At 47.3% G+C, this 21019-nt stretch overlaps 1 protein-coding gene across 2 annotated transcripts; it reads right to left on the bottom strand.

Moving 5' to 3' along the window:
- Nucleotides 1-1296: 1296 nt before the first annotated feature.
- Nucleotides 1297-12450, bottom strand: FOLR1 (folate receptor alpha). 2 transcript variants are annotated; one of them, XM_075548652.1, is made up of 5 exons: nucleotides 12442-12450; nucleotides 5308-5463; nucleotides 2085-2273; nucleotides 1806-1941; nucleotides 1297-1699 (listed from the first exon to the last, which is right to left on the bottom strand). In XM_075548652.1, exons 1-5 carry the CDS (start codon nucleotides 12448-12450, stop codon nucleotides 1416-1418), a joined length of 774 nt encoding a protein of 257 aa, XP_075404767.1. In that variant the 3' UTR covers nucleotides 1297-1415. The 2 variants fall into 2 exon arrangements, with proteins under 2 accessions (XP_075404767.1, XP_075404766.1); XM_075548651.1 differs by lacking the exon at nucleotides 12442-12450 and having other exon boundaries at nucleotides 5308-5475.
- Between the last annotated feature and the right edge of the window lie 8569 nt (nucleotides 12451-21019).

Raw genomic sequence — 21019 nt, 5'->3', positions numbered from 1 at the left:
ATGAGGAAATTAGGCGTTTGAATTACGGTGCTGGTGAAGAATCAAGCCTGTCAAAAGAACCCACACACCTGTCTTGGAAGAAGTACAGCCAGAATGCTCCTTGAAAGCAAGGCTGATGAGACTTTGTCTCTTACTTTGGACAAGGTATCGATTCCTGGAGAAGACATGCTTGGTAAGTTAGAGGGGCTACGGAAGAGCAGACCCTCCCAGAGGCGGATTGACACAGTGGATACCACAAAGGGCTGGAACCCAACAGGACCAAGCATTGTTTCCTTCTGTTGGACTTGGGATTGCTGAGTCAGGTTAGACTTAACAGCACCTAACAGATACTGTGTTCCTTAGAAAACTCTCCTCATAAACCAAAATTCCCATACACTCCATCGCAGGGGCGAGAGCTCCAGAGATTCTTGTCTCACAGAAGAGCAAACTGCTCCCAGCACAGGCACAATGTGCTTGACACACTGTCACTTGAGCAAGAAGTGTTTCAGTTGAACCAATGAGACGCCGGGGATGCTGCTGTGGTTATGGGAGAAATGCCTGAAAAACCCTTACAAGTCCTTAGTTGATACCTGCCCAAGGGGTCTAGGAATGGTTTCCAGTCCTAGCTCCACCAGAGACCAGCCTAGGCCCAGCCCCCCGGGGCCGGGCAGGGACCCGGCACACCTTCACCACACAGCTGTGCACTCCACAGGGGAGAGTTTACAGCCAAGAGCTCAAGTGCATGGGCTGAGAACAACGCAAACTCTTAGGACTTTGGCCAGTTTCTGTCTCCCCAGAGATCCAGGCAATAAATGGCAGTACCTCCACCTCAGAGGAGCACAGACAAAGCCTCCAGAACAGTGTTGCCAGGAAGTGCTGTGTGGATTTGCACAGCGGGTGGGGAACAGCACTGCTGGCCCCTTTAGGCTTCCCAGTTATCCATGCAGGCATGAGGCGCCCCCATTCCTAGGGAAAGAGCAGGCAGCTCCGCAAGGCTTGGGCTCCGTTGCCTGCTTCCAGTTTTGCGCTGCGGTCCAAAAGGACGGGCAGCGCGCTGACTGGGCCTGAGCTAGAGGATCAGCCAGTACCTGGTAGTTCACAGCAGCAGCGCGCGCGGAGCAGACCCTCAGCTGGAGGACGGGGCAGTGGCTACAGCCGCAGGCTGGGACAGAGGATGGCCCAGGAGCGGGCAGGGTCTCCTTCTGTTGCAGGCAGCGTCATCCTGAGTCAGAACCACCACAACAGCACCTGACCATCATTCAACGGGCACTTGGAAGCACCCCCAGACCCCCAAGAATCAGTCCGGAGTCACAGGTGGGGTGACTATTTATTTAACCTGGTGTTCACAGGGCCCTGCTACAGAGCACAAACGGAGTCACTGAGAGCAGGGGCAGGGCCAGGCCTGTGCTGTGTGGGTACCAGCAGGCAGCAGGCCATCAGCCCAACACCCAGAGCAGCAGGACTGGGCTGAGCAGGAGAGCACGGGTTGGGGCCCAGGGGGCTGCAGCCGCCCTCATGGCCTCAGCATAGAACTTGGCCACCTCCTCGTTGGGGTTGCCCTTGGCTGGGTCGAACCACATCTGCATGCAGCGGCCACTCCCTCGGCGGTAGCTGCTTAGCTCATAGGAGTGGCTCCAGATGTTCTCACACAGGGCCGCAGGCGTGGGGAAGTAGAAATCCATGCGCTGGCAAGTAGTTCCTGCTGGGCACTGGTTATACCCTGTTGGGAAGATGAGAGACCTTTAGTCATTGGGATCAGAATGGCTTGACTCCCCAAATACACCGCACACCCTTACACCTCCACCTTCACGCCAAGGCCCCATCACCTGAAGTCCAGTTCCAGCCCTTGTGCCAGTTGGTCTTGCAGGTATAAGACGAGCGGCAGTCCTCCCACCACATCTGACAGTCCTCTTGACACAGGGGCACATTCAGCACCCGCTCTTTGCGCCAGCTCTGGTCCACCTACAAAGCATGGGGAGAGAAGGGCGCAGGCTTGAAGCGCACAAACACCAGGCCTAAACGGACCCCAGCTGGCGAGCAGACCCCGGAGGTGTTGGCAAGTATGGCTCCGCTGTGGGTTGGGGTGCCAGGGCAGACACGCATACCTGTTGGATCCAGGGCCCCAAGTTGGGGGAGCACTCATAGAAGCAGGTGTCCTGGATGAAGTGGCGCTTGCAGGCAGGCTGCATCTTCCCGCAGTGGTCCCAGTTGAATCTGTACAGGTAGGACACGTCCTTGTGGGCTTCCTGGCTGGTGTTGACCGAGCAGCAGGCGTTCTTCTTCCAGGGGCTGCACTGGATCGGGGAAGACACAGGGGCTCAATCACCCCCATACCCACTCCACTCCCCCTGCAGCCTCCTCCCATCTAGCCCTGGCTTCCCAGAACCAGTCGAAGTCTGTTGTGGAAATACTTGCCTGGGGGTCCTCTTTGGAGGGGGCTCCCAGAGGTTGTAGAAGGCAAGCTGCCCAGAGCTACAGTCATTACAAAATGCATGCTTCAAATGTTTATTGAGCTCCTAATTACTCTAACCCACGAACTCATGACTGGGGTCCACAACACTTTATGGACCGGGCAGTGTTTTGTTCTGTTGTGTATATGGTTAGTATGGGCCAGAACCTACTAAAAGGCACCTAACAACAACATACATGTATGTGTGTATATGGTATATCTAATCTATATGCATATATGTGTGTGTGTGTGTTCACACACATGCAGTAGGGACAAGGGAGATAGATTAAGCCTCATTGAGAATGTGGCCAAGTGTTTCTACAGGTAAAGAAGCAAGTTAAAGAAATTGCATTGCCAGCATAGGAACTAAATGATTAGGTGCTGGGCTCTGTACCTCAATGTGCTTCACAAGATATTGCTGACAATCCACTTCCCAAAGGTCACTCCCTTGAAAACTGTGGAGTGAGTTGTACTGTGACCACAGGGTTGCCATGAGTCAGAACCAAATTCACCAACCAACCAACAAGGACACCCATTGCTGTGGAGTGGGTTCTGATGCATAAGGGCCTCTGGGACAGAAGAGAACTGCCAGTGTCCTAGGTTGAAAACCTTACGGAGGCAGGTTGCGGCATTTTTCTCGCTCATTTGGGGCAGCTGCTGGAATGGACATACCGACTGTACAGTTAGCAGTCAAACAAGCATTGTGTCATCCATGCTCCTGTCCACTTGACGGTGACCATTGGGGTGATGCTCAAAGCATCCCAATTCCAGTAACTAAGCATACTTATAATGAAAACCCTCGGCCTAGAATTTTGCATTAAAAAATACTAATTCTCACATTTTGCCACAGACTCGATTTTAACTCTCAGCAACCCTATTAACAAAGTAGAGCTGCCCCTGTGGGTTTCTGAGACTGTAAAATCTTTATGGAAGCAAAGAAACCATCGTTCTCTACCAGTGGTTGATGGCTTTGAACCACCAGCCTTGTGGTGGTGAGCAGCCCAAAGAGTAACCTACTGAGCCACCAGAGGTCCTTTAAGAACTGACTGACCAGGGTGCAATATAGCACCAATGAAACACACAAATTTCCCCTAGCTCTTTGGTGCTTCCTTCCCCCCACTATCATGACCTCAAATCTACCTTACAAATCAGATTAGACCAGAGCATGCGCACTGCTGCAGATAAGAGCCTGGAACAGAGATACCAGGTGGATTAGGGGAGGGTGGAGGGAGAAAGGGGGAACTGATCACAAGGATCAATCTAGAACTCCCTCCCAGGGAGAAGAATAATGGAAAAGTGGGTGAGGGGTGACAGAGGACTATGTAAGACATGGAGATAATAATCTATAACTTATCAAGAGTTTGTGAGGGAGTGGGTGGGGGAAGAAATGGGGAGCTGATATCAGGGGCTCAAGTGGGAAGAAAATGCTTTGAAAATGTTGGGTACCTATACAGATTTGTTACCTCATGTCAAAAGGATCAGGTATGAGGCATCAAAGAACAAAAAAGCATATCATTGTGAATAAGGGGGCATGCAGAGTGGGGACCCAAGCCCATCTGTAGGCAATTGGACATCCCCTTATGGAAGGGTCATGAGGAGACGAGCCAGTCAGGGTGCAGTGTAGCAATGATGAAACATACAACTTTCCTCTAGTTCCTAAATGCTTCCTCCCCCTGCCTACTATCATGATCCCAATTCTACCTTAGGAATCTGGCTAAACCAGAGGACATACACTGGTACAGATAGGAACTGGAAACACAGGGAATCCAGGGCAGATGATCCCTTCAGGGCCAGTGGTGAGAGTGGCGATACCGGGAGGGTGGAGGAAAGGTGGGGTAGAAAAGGGGAACCGATTACAAGATTACAAGGATCTACATGTGACCTCCTCCCTGGAGGACGGACAACAGAAAAGTGGGTGAAGGGAGACACCAAACAGGGCAAAATATGACAAAAAATAATTTTTAAATTATCAAGGGTTCATGAGGGAGCAGGGAGGGAAGGGAAAAAATGAGAAGCTGATACCAAGGGCTCAAGTCGAAAGCAAATATTTTGAAAATGATGATGGCAACAAATGTACAAATGTGCTTGACACACGATGGATGGATGGATTGTGATAAGAGTTGTACGAGCCCCCAATTCACTCTGAACTACAATTCATTCAATGGTAGTGGGATGCGAGTAGTTTTTCAAAATAAATCTTCAATATAAATCAAGGTCTCCAGCCCCCTGCCACGGGAGGAGCCCAGTTGGCATGGTTACACATAGGGCTAGGCATCTCAAGGTCAGCACTTCAAAATTAACTTCTACTCTGGGAGAAAGACGGGCTTTCCACTCCTGCAGTGTTACCATCTTGAAACCATACAGGAGCATGTGGATCACTGAGTCAGCATAGACTTCCTAGCTGTGAGTTTGATTTGTTTGTTTTGCTCTTTTTCGGTTTGAGCACAGACAAAGGAGCTCTGGTGGGGTCATAGGTCACATAGTGACGCACTGGGCTTCTAACCTCTAGGTCGGCAGTTCGAACTCATTAGACAGCCCCAATGAGAAAGAGGAGGCTTTCTAGTCCCTTCAAGAGTCTCCACACAGGCTCATCGATCCTGCTCTACAGAGTCACCATGGAGCAGAACTGCCTAGATGACAGTGAGCTTGGTTAGTTTTCTTGAGCACCCAGTCAGAGGAGCCAGGGTGGCTTAATGGGTTATGCCTTGGACTGCTAACCAAGCTTGAGAGTCGTTTTCAGTGCTCTTCTCAGAACGACCTCCCGCCTCCATCTTTCTTCCCCAGGAATAAATACCATGAGGGGGGACTGGGGCACTTTGGTCTCCTGACTTTCTAGTCGAGTCTGCGCCTCCCCGCTCAGAGAACCCCACTCAACTCACCTGGTCATGCAGCTTGTCCTCAGGGCCTGGCTTTTCCTTGTGGTGCTTGGCGTCCATGCAGACGTTGAGGAGTTCCGTCCTGGATGGGGTAGTCTGGCGCATGATACCCCATCCGCCAGCCACCAACAGCAAGACCAACAGCAGCTGCATTGTCTCCTGTCCTGCCATGTTGGTCTCTGAAGGAAGAGCTGTGATCAGAGGCCTTAAAGAATGCGGAGGTGAGGAGGTGGGGCACAGGGTGGGGCAACTGCCCAGGTGGGTGGAGCCTAGACAGTCTCTCCTGCAGCAGCAGATCCTGCCCCCCGGGTGGTTTGGTACCACCAGACTTGATTCAGGCTCCAGGTGACCTCCTTGACAGACCCAGGGCCTGAGGCAGTGATGAAAACCCTCAGCTTCACAGCCAAGATCTGTGATTTTAATTCCTGCATCACTGTGGGAGGGATAGTGCTGCTATAAAGACTTCCAGCCCTGGAAACCCCCTGGGGCAGCTCTGCTCTATCCTGTAGGGGGCTGTGGGTGAGAGCATTAATCCCTACTGAGCAGAGGGCTCCATCTGTCTCCCCCACAGCCACTGGGTGGGCTCAGCTCCTCAACCTTTCAGAAGGTCGGAAACTTAGGGAGCCGCTCTACACACACACACACACACACACACACACACGTCCCAGGAATGGACGGCACTGGGTGGCACCGCACAGCAGTACCTGTGGCCTGGGAGATGGCACTGAGGACAGAGGCTCCAGGGGACGGGGCAGCCTCTCTGAGCCCTAGGAGGCTCCTGAGCCCCTTCCACACCCTGGCCACACCCTGGCTGGCCTTCAGAACACCTCAACTCCTTGGAATTGACCTGAGCTTCTCTCTGTCTCTCTCTAATGCCCTCACCCGAGAGTCTGCTGAAGCTCTGGTGCCGGTCACGCCCGCTCTCCTGGTGAGGCTTCACCCTGCCTCTGCGCGCCCCCACCCCCTCGGGGCTTCAGTCTTGCCTGGATCTCCTCAATATCAATCAGGCTGGAGCAGGGCTGTCTCAAGGAGCCATTGTGAGGCTGACTCAGATCAAGCAGTGTTTCCTTCTGTGGAGCAGTGTTTCCTTCAAGGTCACGAGGGGTTGGGACTAACTGGATGGCACCTAACAACAAGTGCTGTTGACAGTGCCTGGTTCAGCCCAGGGGTGGGTGAATCACAGGATTCAGGTAAGCCTGGCTCTACTTCCCACCCAGCTGTCCTCCCCCACCCTTCTAGAATCCATTCTTCCCAAACTGTATTAATTCCAGTATTCCCGAATTCTCTCGTTTGCTAATTCATTCATTCCCTGACTCAATCTCTTCATGGACTTTATTGCATTCACTAATCCCTGAATTAGTGATACCAGGTTTTCATCCTCATCCTACCTCTTCCTTGATCTTAGGGGGAAAGGATTCCCCCCGTCCCCAAGAAAATGATTAATTAAGAAAAAGAAAAATATTGTGAGGTTTAGAGTGCTCTCTGAGAACTAACTATAGGAACACGAGACAGGAGCCCCTGGAGTGCTGTGCAATCGGCTGGGCACTGATCGATGGCTTTCAAGAGAGCTCACTGCCTTCGCGCCCTGTCCTGATTCATGCTGGCCTTGGGACAGAATAGAACAGCCCCTGTGCGATTCTGAGATTGTAAATCCGTACGGCAGTATAAAATCTCACCTCTCTCCTGAGGTGCGCCTGCTGGTTTCAAACCACTCACCTTGTCTTCCGCCCCCTACGCCACCAGGGCTCTACTGAGCTTGAGACTTACCCCAAGTCAAAAAGCAAAAGCATCCTTGCATGACCCTCAAGTTCAGACATCCTCTACCTTCACGCTGCTGGCACTCACGGGACACTTGAAGGGGGCAGAGAGAGAAGCAGGGGTGTGTGCAGGGGACATGTAGGGGCTCATTTCACCCCAATTGGCCAGCTATCTCTATTGCTGTCACTGGTTTCTGAAGCCAGAGTTTGCCTCCTCTCCTTGTGACCTACACTGCTTTACAAGCTCCCCCCCCCCGCCTTCCTCTTAGCCCCACTTTCCAATCTAAGGCACCCCCGTCCCCAACCACGGAGCCCCAGACTAGAAGAGCTGAGAACCGTGCTGAGCTGAAAGACAAGAACACTGGGTTCCATCCAAGGTGCACGCTACCTTGTAGTTTACTTTGAGGTGAACCTCAGTCTCTGGGGCTAGCTGGGGACCCAGCTCAGCAAGTCCCTTAACACCTACTGAGAGTATCATAGGGTGTGGTGCCTCTGACCAGGGTGGGGCGCCTCTGACCAGGGTGGGGAGAGACGCATACCTGGGAGAAGAAATGGTTGTCGGTCCAGCACTGGCTTTGCCTCTGCTCACTCACCCTTGTCTTATTGCAGGGGCAGCAGCAGCTTAGTGGCCTAGGAGACGGGCAGTGGGAGTGGAGCCCAGGAATGGAGCTGGGATCGGGCGAAGGCCACTGAGCAGTTAATTATTGTATGTGGGCACCAGCCAGGTCTTCATAGGTGGTAGGAGGAGTGGATTGATAGTATAGGCTGAAAGCCAGTGGCCAAGCCCACTTATCCTATGTTCTCGCAAAAGCTCAGTCTGGTAAAATCTTGCAGCCAGAGTTGTTGGGACCCTCTCCTATTATACAGACGAGGTCCGTGAGACCCAAAGAAGCTGGGTGAAACCCATGGGCGGAGCCAGGATTGGAACTCAGGCTTGCAGCATCCCAGAGAAGAGGAGCTCCCACTGAATAGGGCCTCTAACTCCTCCAGCCCTTAGATACCCACCCTGGAGCCCTCTTGCCGTATAATCAGAGACACTCTGAATCTTTTGAGCAGAGGTTCTTGTTGTTCTAAGACACACCTTCCCTTCATCCTTTCCCACCAAAAGTCTTTCTACAAGATCAGTCTGAGTCTGTGACTTTCGACCAGGCCCTAACCTCACTTGCCTCTCCCACCTCCTAGCCTCCCCGCCAGTCAAGGGGCCCAACCCTAATCCACTAACTAGACCACGGGGTTCCTGTATGACCGAGATAGGTGGTTCCAGAAGTTAGGGCTTTAGAAGAGGCTAGGTTGGAAGGTTTAAGGCTTAGGGTTTGAGTTCTGAGCATTAGGTTTGCAGAAAAGTAGTTTATAGTGAGAGGCCTAATCCATTCTGAGTCTACATAGATTCAGCCAAGGGAGTTCTTTCTGACCTTTGATCAGCAATGTAAAAAACTTTGCCCTCAGGCAGGAGCTTCCTTCCTTGACTCCTCCAGCCAGCTCAGGGAGGCGCAGTCTAGCCCTCAGGGATGTGATTGGTGGTGTCCTAGTGGCTAGGTGGTTGTATAATGGGCTGTTAACTTTAAGATCAGTAGTTTGAAACCACCAGCCACTCACAGAAGATAACGCTTTCTACTCGGGTAGAGTGACAGTGTGGGAAACCCACAAAAGCAGTCCTACTCTGTCTTGTAGAGTCGATATGAGTCGGAAATCAACCGCAATAGCAATGAGCTGGGCCCCAAGGTCATGAGTCACAACCTTAACCAAGGTGATCAGCGGACCCTGATCAATGGTGTAAGCTTTTCTTATCTTGAGATCCCTGGTGAGGTAGTGGTTACACAACCCAAGATCCACACGTTCAAAGCTGGCGTTCAAAGCCATCAAGCACTGCTCTCAGGAGAAAGACGGGATTTCTACTCCTGTCAAGAGTGCAATCCCGATAACCCACAGGGCAGCTCTACCCTGTCCTCGAGGGTCTGGCTGGGTCAGAATTGACTCGAAGGCTTTGAGTGAGTTTCTTATCTACAAGAATGCGTATCTCCTCAGCACAACCCCTTCCCATGCTGGACTCTTGCCTGCACCAGTGAGGAATGGATCTGCCACCCGTCATGATTTTGTGACATTTTCCTTTGTGTTCTATGTCCTGTTTAAGCCACATGACGGTGAATCACTGGATAGCATTATGGCCTCTTGTTGATGGTTTCCGTCATCTGATAGGTTGTCTTGTCTTTGTCCTGTTTGAGACTTATTAAATGTGTCTCCACAAATTCTCTTGTCAGACTTGACTGGAAAACATACACAAGAGTCAGCAGACAGACCTGGAACTATCTGTTGGGTTTTTTCCCTCTTGTTCTGCTTTGGTTTGTTTGTTTCATTAGGTTTTGTTTTTGTTTTTCTCTTTCTTTCACCTCATGTCTGTTTACATAAGATAGGCAGGAAGAACAACCCCAAAGAGAAAACTACGGGACCAGCGGTTCTGGTTCTGGGACACAGGGGAGAGGTCACGGTGGGAAGGGGTAGGGGTGAGCCAGCAAACTCAGAGATAAGGGAACAACAAGAGATATAAAATTGGTGGTGAGGAGGGAATATAATAGCCGGTGGGGTTTTAGCAAGAGCAATGCATATGAGAGGAAATACTGAGAGGCGGATGGAGCGCGAGCATGACAGTGGGATAGGACGACGGGGAAAGGACATAGAGGAAAGAAATAGGAGGCAAAAGCTATTTATAGAGGTATAGCTATAGGCATGTATATATGTAACTACATTAGTTTATAATGAAAGGGATAGAGGCCAATGTATATATTTATATGATAAGTATTAAAATAACAGACGGGGCGGGGGGAAGCGGGGAAGGAAGGAAAAAATGAGGAGCGGATACCAAGGACTCAAGTGGAAAGCAAATGTTTTAAGAGTGATGATGGCAACAAATGTACAACGGTACCTGACACTATGGATGGATGGATGGATGGATGGATGGACTGTGATAAGCGTTGTACGAGCCCCAATAAAATGATTTTTTTTTCAAAGGTAACAGACAGGCTTTTCCCTCTCTCAGTTTCTCCACCATCCTGAGTGTGGTGTTTCCTGACTCCCGCATGCCATCTCATAAGACTTTCAGGATCAAGAGATGCCTGGCCATTGGATTCCAATGAGAACCGGTAATAAGATCAGGTACAACTCCCAGGGAAGATATTGGAGAAGAACCACGCCGGGTCTGTGCGGAGCCCCAGAGCGAGGGCGCGCATGGCAGTTTGCCCAGGCTCGCTGTCAGTCTGTTGTGTCGAGTCGCATGAAGCCTTTCGCCACCATCTGATCCATTGAACTTGTATTGGCAAATAATCTGGTTTCTTCCTTCCACATCGAGAGTCTAACAACAAATAATATAAGGCTGTTGGTTTGAAGGAGAAAAAAAAGATAACAGATGGACTTTGGGCTTCTACTCAAGGTCTCCTTACCACAAGAACACTCTGTTCTGATAACCTGGCACTCTTTGATACTCTCCTTCCCGACACGATCACCGAAGGCAAAATGGGTGCATAAGCAAATGTGACAAGAGCAGATGGTGCCCGGATACAGCGTCTGGGGACTTAAAGGCTTGAAGTCAAACAAGTGGCCAATGAGCAGGGATGCAAATAAGTCCACGTGGAAGAAGTGCACCAGCCTTTGTGATCATGAGGTGTTGACAGGGTCAGGCAACAGGTTTCAAAAGATCCAAAGCAAACAACTATATCGATGCCAAAGAAATGGTATGAGGAAGGGATAATTCAACCAAGATGTAGCTATAGCGCCAATGAATCACTCACCATTCCTCTAGTTCCTGAGTACTTCTTCCCCCCCAGACTACCATGACCCAGTTCTAACTTACAAATTTGGCTAGACCGGAGAACGCACATTAGGACAGATAAGAGCTTTCAACATAGGGGATTCAGGACAGATAAACCCCTCAGGAACAGTAATGAGAGTAGCAATATCATGAGGGTCGGGAGTTGGTCAGGGAGGAGAAAGGGTGGGAAAAAGGGAACCCATCACAAGACTGGATACATAGCGTCCCCCCCTGGCCCCCACGAAGGGGGTGAATAACAGAAATGTGGTTGAACAGACACAAAGGACAGTGTAAGATATGAAATATCAATTACAATATAGAATTGATCAAGATTACAAGAGGGTGGGAAGATGGGGAAGGGAGGGGTTAAAAGGAGCTTATATTAAGGGCTCATGCAGAAAATGTCTTGTAAATGATGATGGCAACATGTGTACAAATATGCTTGATACAAATGATGTATGGAATGTTATAAAAACTGTAAGAGTCCCCAATAAAATGATGGGGGGGGGAGAAACAGAACCTGAAAGATGCCTACTCCCAGAAAAACTCTCATTCTCCACCCTCAAGCCCTGCTTTCTCTGTCCCTCACGCAGGGAACCTTGGCTGGATTCTGTGACAACCTAAATGCTAAGAATTTTGAAGACTCCAGCAACCCAGTCCCTTTCCTGAGGCCTAGGCTCCCACTTCACCAGGTCCTTCCTGCTTTATAATCGGCCTGCTGACTGGAGAAGGGCGGGACAGACAAGCTTTCAGGTACAAATGTCGGAAAGGTGGGAGTTCTCCCAGCTGGACCCCATGCCTGCCCCAACATCTTTCACTCCTGCCCTGAAGGCTAATTATTTATGGATTTTTACAGCTACTCGTTTGTCCCCCATCCTAGTCAGCCCCAACCCTGAGGGCCTACAGAGTATATCTGGCCCACATTGAAAACCACATACTGTATTGAGAAGCTTAGCCATCAGAATTCTGTCTGAAGCCAACCTGAAGACTACCCTGTGAGCTGGCCAAGTGACAGACAGGTATTGGATCCATAGGTGTAGAGGCTTTGGACTTCAAGAATGGATTCCAGGAGGGTGGGAGAGCACAGCTGGGTGGGAAGAAATTCTAGGCTTACCTAAACTGTTCAGTCAGCCCAATGTTAGGCTAGCTTGGAAAAGACAGCCCTGTGTGCTGAGAAAATCATCAAAGCTGGATTATATGAAGAAAAATTCAACCTCAGGATTGGAGGAAGGCTTATTAACAAACTGCGACGTGCGGATGACGCAACCTTGCTTGCTGAAAGTGAGGAGGACTTGAAGCCCTTGCTGATGATCAAAGACTACAGCCTTCAATCTGGATTACAACTCAATGTAAAGAAAACCAAAATCCTCACCACTGGGCCAGTAGGTGACATCATGGCACACTGAGAAAAGATTGAAGTTGACCAAGATTTTATCTTGGGTGGATCTTCAATCAGTTTTCATGGAAGCAGCAAGCAAGAGATGAAATGAAGCACTGCATTGGATAAATCTGTGCACAAGACTTCTTTAAAGTGTTGAAGAGCAAGGATCCTACTTTGTGGACTAAGGTGCACCGGACCCAAGCCATGGCTTGGGTCCATGAGGCAGTGGAGAATACCATGGCTTGGGTCCATGAGGCAGTGGAGAATACCATGGCTTGGGTCCATGAGGCAGTGGAGAATACCATGGCTTGGGTCCATGAGGCAGTGGAGAATACCATGGCTTGGGTCCATGAGGCAGTGGAGAATACCATGGCTTGGGTCCATGAGGCAGTGGAGAATACCATGGCTTGGGTCCATGAGGCAGTGGAGAATACCATGGCTTGGGTCCAGTGCACCTTAGTCCTCAAAGTAGGATCCTTGCTCTTCAACACTTTAAAGAAGTCTTGTGCGCAGATTTATCCAATGCAGTGCTTCATTTCACTGTGATTTAGGAGAAGGGCTATTGAGCAGATTGCCAGTTTTACACTCAACAATTCATCCACATTTGTTTCAGTTCATCCACTGTGACCCCTTCAATGCCCCTTGTTGACATTCCCTCCTCCTTTCCTATCCCTCTGAACTTTGTCCTTGGGTACGCGTTGCCCTTTTGATCTTAAATCGCTGATTCTCACACAGGGGTGAGTTCAGGTTTCAGACAAAGGACCGCAGTCTTGGGAGTTCCACGTGTCTCCATCCAACAAGTAAGCCCAGGCTCTTTTATGATTTTGGCTTCAGTTCCACATTTTCCTTCCACTTGATCCAAGGTCTGCTGAGGGGATCCTTTTCAGAGCAGGTGGTCTTGGTAGCCAGGCACCATCGTAGTGGCGAGACCGATGTTTCCTTGGTCTACCGTCCAGCGGACTCATCGTGTCCATGAATCTTTTGGTTTTCATCGCTCTCCCTTGCTCTGGACAGGGGAAGGTCCAAAGCTGAGCCTTAGATGGCCACTCATGACCTTTTAAGAACCTACCCACTACTCTCCAAAGTCGGACGGAACATTGCTGTGGTGGGCCTTGGTGTAGTGGGTTACTTGTTGGTCTTTTAACCAAAAGGCCTTCAGTTCAAACCCACCAGCTTCTCAGGAGAACAATGAAGCTTTCTGCTCCTGTCAAAGTTTACAGCCTCAGAAACCCACAGGGGAAGTTCTACTCTGTCCTGTTGGATCACTATGCATCAGGACGGCAAGGAGTTTGTTTTCTAAGTCCCCTGGCACTGTGACCCTGATCTCCCAGGCCCAGAGACTCAATTCCTCAAGGCGCTTGGTTATGTCTAAGTGTTCACAACTTTGTCCTCTGTGCGCTCCACTGCATTCACGTAGTGGATAGAATTTTAGCAAAGAAGGATGTATGGATATATGCAAATATCCTGTCAAATCTGCATGTACTCATGGGCTTCCTATCTCTCTCCCTCCTACACCTTGTGTCATCTACTTGTAGAGCACCACTATTGCAGGATTGTGTATCTACTATTTGCCTCTGTTGCCTTTAACTCCTGGAAATCTCCCAATATCATGTGCTACTTTCATCATTTTCTTCCCCAACTGACCTCTTATTACATGTTGCCTAAGCTAATACTTACCTACTCTCTAGCCAATGGCTTCTCTTCCTGGCCCCTCTCCTACCTGGTGACCATCAAAGGATGTTTCTTGGCATTTTATCATAGTGGTTTCCTACACTATTTGTCATCTAGTGATTGGCTACTTTTACTCAGCAATGTTATGAGGGGTTTCACACATTCAGTGTTAGTCTTCAGTATCACGTGTTACTCCATTATATGTACGTAAAGGGGGAACAATCACTGCCAAACATTTGATTCTGTCTCAGAGTCGACGCAGAGTGACCCTCTGTATGGTTTCCAAGACAGTGAACTTTCACAAGGGCAGGCAGCCTCGCCTTTCTGCCGCAGAGGGGCTACTGGGTAACAATCCAGGCCTTGCTGTCAGCAACAGCTCCACAGGCTCCTTTTGTGTGTACGCTCCAGGGTTACTTATTCCTTTTCCACTGACGGCCACTTAGCTTGCGTCTGTCTGTTTGCTATTGTGAATATGGCTGCAAAGAACGTGGGTGTACACGTCTCTCTTCGGGTCTTTAAGCTATATTCCAAGTAGAGGAATTGCTGGGTCTCAGTATTTCTATTTCCAATTTTTTCAGGAGGTGACATCCTGCTTTCTACAGTGTCTGCAATGTTGTACAATTCTCTCAGCACTGTAGTAGGGTCCCAGTCTTTCTGCACCCTACCTTGTATTTGCTGTTTTCTATTTTGTGGTTGTTGTTTTTTTTTTGGTTGTTGTTTTGATTTGCATCTCTCTAATGACTTATGGTCACATGTGTTTTTGGTTGCTTGAATGTTTTCTTTGGTGAAGTGTCTGTTCATGTCTTCTGGCCAGTTTTTTTTTAAAACAATTTATTAGGGGCTCATACAACTCTTATCACAGTCCATACATATACATACATCAATTGTATAAAGCACATCCATACATTCCCTGCCCCAATCGTTCTCAAAGCATTTGCTCTCCACTTAAGCCCTTTGCATCAGGTCCTCTTTTTTTTTCCCTCCCTCCCCGGTCACCCCTCCCTCATGTGCCCTTGGTAATTTATACATTGTTATTTTGTCATATCTTGCCCTATCCGGAGTCTCCCTTCCCCCCCTTCCCTGCCGTCCCTCTCCCAGGAAGGAGGTCACATGTAGGTCCTTGTAATCAGTTCCCCCTTTCCAACCCACTCGCCGTCCACTCTCCCAGCATCGCTCCTCACACCCTTGGTCCTGAAGGTATCATCCACCCTAGATTCCCTGTGCCTCCAGCCCTCATATGTACCAGTGTACAACCTCTGCCCTATCCAGCCCTGCAAGGTAGAATTCGGATGATGGTAGTTGGGGGGAGGAAGCATCCAGGATCTGGGGGAAAGCTGTGTTCTTCATCGGTACTAACTCGCACCCTAATTGACCCATCTCCTCTCCTGAACCCCTCTGTGAGGGGATCTCCATTGGCTGACACTTGGGCCTTGGGTCTCCACTCTGCACTTCCCCCTTCATTCAATATGGTGTGTGTATATATATATATACACACACATATACATATACATATCCACACATATATCTTTTTTTTTTGCATGATGCCTTATACCTGGTCCCTTTGGCACCTCGTGATTGCACTGGCCAGTGTGCTTCTTCCATGTGGGCTTTTTTGCTTCTGAGCTACATGGCCGCTTGTTCATATTCAAGCCTTTAAGACCCCAGACACTATCTCTTTTGATAGCCGGGCACCATCAGCTTTCTTCACCACATTTGCTTATGCACCCATTTGTCTTCAGTGATCCTATCATGGAGGTGTGCAGCCAATGATATGCTGATTTTTTGTTCTTTGATGCCTGATAACTGATCCCTTTGGGACTACTCGATCACACAGGCTGGTGTGTTCTTCCATGTGAACTTTGTTGCTTCTGAGCTAGATGGCCGCTTGTTTATCTTCAAGCCTTTAAGACCCCAGTCACTATCTCTTTTGATAGCCGGGCACCATCAGCTTTCTTCACCACATTTACTTGTTCACCCACTTTGGCTCCAGCCGTTGTGTCGGGAGAGTGAGCATCATAGAGTTCCAATTTAATAAAAGAAAGTATTCATGCATTGAGGGAGTGTTTGAGTAGAGGCCCAAGGTCCTTCCGTTCTGGCCAGTTTTAATAGGATTATTTGTCTTTTTCTTGTAGAGGTGTCAAGTTTTACGTAACTTTCAGAGCTTCTTCCCTTCTCCAATACTGTAGATCACTACAAAATTTTTTCCAGTCTGTGCTTCCTCTTTCCACTCATCAGTGGAATCTTTTGATGTACTCAAGAGTCTACTTTTTAGGAGGTATCAGCCATTGATTTTGTCCTCTGCTGTTGGTATGGATTTTTAAAATAATAATTGTATAACTTTTATTTATTTGTAGTTATATAGATATGATTCTATCACAGGTAGCATTGTAATTCTAGATAGAGGTTTAAACATTCATTTTCCCCCCAACAGTTTTACTGGCATATAATTCACATATCATAAAATTCCAGTCACATCTAGAAACTACACATGGGGGGAGGAGAGGAGAAAGGAGGAACTGATCACAATGATCGACACAAAACCTTCCCCCCAGAGAGATGAACAACAGAAACATAGGTGAAGAGAGACAGTGGTGGGTGTAAGATACAAAAACAATAATAATTTGTAATTTATCAAGGGGTCACAAGGGGGTGGGGGGAAGGAACTGATACCAAGGGCTCAAATAGAAAGTAAATGTTTAGAAAATGATGATAGCAACATATGTACAAATATGTTTGATACAATTGATGTATGGAAGATTGTAAGAGCACCCCAATTCTAACTTGCAAATCCGGCTAGACCAGAGCATGCACACTGGTACAGATAAGAGCTTAAAACACAGGGAATCCAGGACAGGTAAACCCCTCAGGACCAATAATGAGAGTAGCAATACCAGGAGGGGAAGGGGCAGGGCAAGGTGGGGGGAGAAAGGGAGAACTGATCACAGTGATCCACAAATAGCCCTCTCCCAGGGAGATGGATAACAGAAAAGTGGGTAAAGGGAGACATTGGTCAGTGTAAGACATGAAAAAATTTTTAAATAAATTATCAAGGGTTCATGAGGGAGGGAGGAGGCTCAAGTAGAAAGAAACTATTTCGAAAATGATGGCAATTTATGTACAAATGTGCTTGACACACTGTATGGATGTAAGAGCCCCCAATAAAATGATTTTAAAATATAAATAAGAAAAAAAGAAACTATACAATCATTACTACAGTCATCTTGAGAACATTTTTTTCTATCTTATACCCATTGTTATTAGCTCATCATTTTGCCCCAACCTTCTCCCCTCTTCCCCCTACCCCCGCCCTCCTCCTGAGCCTTAATCCAGTCACTGTCTCTATAGTCACCTACCCGGAGTTCATATACAGAAAGACAGTTTTAAAAGAAACAAAACAACAACAACTAACAATAGTAACAATAGTAACAAAGTAAAACAGATAAAACCCTCAAAAAGAAAACAGAAAATTTAAAAACGAGAACAAATTTAAATGAAGATCAAATGATAGGGGGATAAATTTTAACCTACCTGCATCCGCTACAATCCCCTTCATTATGCCATATATCAGAGTCCCTATGTTTATCCCTAGGGTATTCATTGACGATCTTCATCGTTTTCTAGGTTTACACTTAGGCATTTAATTCATTTTGTGTTCATTTTTCATAGGGAGTGAGACATGGTTCCTGCTTTAGTCTTCTGCAAATAGGTATCCAGATTTGCCATTACCACTTGTTAAATAGACTGTCTCCTCCCCGTTCATGTACTTTGGCACTTTGTCAAAGATCAGCTGTCTTTAGGTGGATGGATTAACCTCCAGGATTCCGATTCTGTCCCATTGGTCTATGTATCCTTTGTTGTACTAGTACCAGACTCTTTTGACTACCATGTAGGTTTGGAGACCAGAAAGAGAAAGGCCTCTTGCTTTGTACTTCTTTAGTAGTGCTTTGCTTATGTGGGGTCCCTTTCATTTCCATATAATTTTTTTCATTAGTTTCCATATAATTTTTTTCATTAGTTTCTCATACCACATAAGTAGACACTCAAAAGATGAAATATGTAAGAATAAACCAGAGAAATAAATGGCTTGTACGAAGGAAATAACAAAGCATCTCTATAAGAAACCTTAAAAAGAAAGAAAGAAACCTAAAACCCCAAACTTATTGTTGAGTCAATACAGACTCACAGTGACCCTCAGAGTGAGAGGGTAGAACTAACTGCCTCTATGAGTCTCTTAGACTGTAACTGTTTGCAGGAGTAGTTTCTGGGAAACACAAAGAGAGGCCTACATAAAAGGAAGAAGATACTATGCTCATGGATAGGAAGAATTAACACTGTGTAAACACACATACCACCCAAAGTGCTCTACAGATATAATGCAATCCAGATCCCAATTCCAGCGTCATTCTTGAACTAGAGGCCCTTGGAATGCCATCCCCTCACTGCTCATGTCATTAATATCACATGCAAATAGAATGTTGCTGAAGATAATTTTAAAGTGGTTGCAGCAGAACATCAACAGCAAACGATCAAAATCCAACCCATATACAAAGGAAGACAGCAAATGAAGGATGACATTGCTGACCTGAGATAGATCTTGGCTGAAAGCAAAGAATAATGTACTAGCTTACTTGTGTTATATTGACTATGCAAATACATTCAACTGGGTGGATCATTTAAAAAAAACTACGGATTGCATTGAAGGAATTATACTTTTAAAACACTCCATTGTACTCGTGCAGAATCTGCACATGGGCCAAGGGGATCCTGCACATTGTAAAATCTGGAGAGAAGGGCATTAGAGTTGGATTCTTCTACTACACTTATTCCATTTGTTTGCTGAGCAAATAACCTGAGAAAGTGAGCTAGGTGGAGATGAGTGCAGCATTAGGATTGAATGAAGGCTCATTAACACCCTGAAATATGCAGATTACACAACTTTGCTGACAGCCAGAAACCTTAAGGCAATTGTTCATGCAGATCAAAGATTGCCTGCTCTACGAATTACCCTTCAATGTAAAGAAAGCAAAAATCTTCACAACTGGACCAATAGACAAAATTATGGCAAATGGAGAAAAAAATTGAAGTTGCCAAGAATTTCATTTTACTTGACTCCATTATCAGCACCCAGAGAAACAGCAGTAAGAAAAATCAGTTGACATGTTGCATTGATCAAATAGTTTTCAAATGAGAGCTCTTTAATGTGTTCACAGGCAAAGATGTCACTTTCAGGACTAAGGTGATTTTTTAAAATCGTTTTATTGGGAACTCATACAACTCTTATCACAATCCATACATCCATCAATTGTGTAAAGCACTTTTGTACATTCATTGCCCTCATCATTCTCAAAACATTTGCTCTCCACTTAAGTCCTTGGCATCAGCTCCTCATTTTCCCCCTCCCACTCCCTCCCTCATGAACCCTTGATATCTTATAAATTATTATTTTATCATATCTTACATTGTCTGACATCTCCCTTCACCCACTTTTCTTTTGTCCGTCCCCCAGGGAGGAGGTTATATGTAAATCCTTGTAATTGGTTCCCCCTTTCCACCCCACCCTCCCTCTAACCTCCCGGAATCACCATTCACACCACTGGTCCTGAAGGGATCATCCATCCTGGATTCCTTGTGTTTCCACTTCCTATCTGTACCAGTGTACATCCTCTGGTCTAGCCAGATTTGTACAGTAGAATTGGAATCATGATAGTGGGGGATGGGATGGTGGAAGCATTTAGGAACTAGAGGAAGGTTGTATGTTTCATCATTGCTACACTGAACCCTGACTGGCTTGTCTCCTCCCCGCAAACCTTCCATAATGGGATGTCCAGTTGCCTACACATGGGCTTTGGGTCCCCATTCTGTACTCTCCCTCATTCACAATGATATGATTTTTTTGTTTTTTTGATGCCTGATACCTCATCCCTTTGACACCTCATGGTCACACAGGTTGGTGTGCTTCTTCCATGTGGGCTTTGTTGCCTTCAAGCTAGATGGCCACTTGTTTACCTTCAAGTCTTTAAGACCCCCCTACATGCTATATCTTTTGATAGCCGGGCTCCAGCAGCTTTCTTCACCACATTTGCTTATGCACCCGCTTTGTCTTCAGCGATTGTGTTGGGAAGGTGAGCATCATGGAATGCCAGTTTAATAGAACAAAGTCTTCTTGCATTGAAGGAGTACTTAAGTGGAGGCCCAATGTCCTTCTGCTACCTTAATACTAAACCTATAAATATATGCACATAGATCTATTTCCCCATCCTCATATATAAATATATTTACATATGTACATGCCTTTATTTAGACCTCTATAAATGCCCTTTGCCTCCTAGCTCTTTCCTCTATTTCCTTTTATTTTCCTCTTGTCCCACTATCATGCTCAGCTTTCATTTGGGTTTCAGTAATTCCTCTCGGTTCCATTACCCTTGATCACTCCCTACCAGGCCTCCTACAACCTCTCACCATGGATTCAGATCACTTGTTGTTCCCTTGTCTCTGGGTTTGTTAACACCATTTCCTTTCCCCCCACCTCTCCCTCTCCCATATCCCCCAGGAACGGTTGGTCCCATTGTTTTCTCCTCCAGATTGTTCATCCAGCCTATCTTATTTAGACAGACCTGCAGAAATAATAACATGCACAAGAATAAGACAGAGCAAAACCAAGCAACAACAACAACAACAAAAAGCCAATGACAAAAAACAACCCTCCCAAAAAACACAATACAACAACAAGAAAGAAAGCTTGTAGTTAGTTCAAGGATTATTTGTTGGCCTTTAGGAGTGTTTTCCAGTCGAGTCTGAAGGGGTGCCAAGCCCTGGGCCTAAAGTCTATTTTGGGTGTTCCCTGGGGACTTCATTGCTCTGTTCCCCTTGCTGTTCTGTTGCACGCCCTTAATGTTTTGCCTCAGTGTAGTGGGATCAGATCGGGCAGAATTCCCACAGTGTCTCCAGTATTGTCCCCTGTAGGGCTGGCCATACAATCTTCTCTGTGGATTGGCTTCTCTGAGGGGGAATATCGTCCTTAAGGCTTGGTGGGCCAGGATGTGCTCCACTCTCTCTTCCTCCCCCTTCATTTGCTCCCGTGTTCTCTGATCAGACATGTCCCTC

This window comes from Tenrec ecaudatus, chromosome 4 (genome assembly GCF_050624435.1).
Source record: "Tenrec ecaudatus isolate mTenEca1 chromosome 4, mTenEca1.hap1, whole genome shotgun sequence".
NCBI classification, from domain to species: domain Eukaryota; kingdom Metazoa; phylum Chordata; class Mammalia; order Afrosoricida; family Tenrecidae; genus Tenrec; species Tenrec ecaudatus.
Note: the sequence above shows the minus strand (reverse complement) of the source record. Positions and strands in the feature narration are given on the sequence as shown.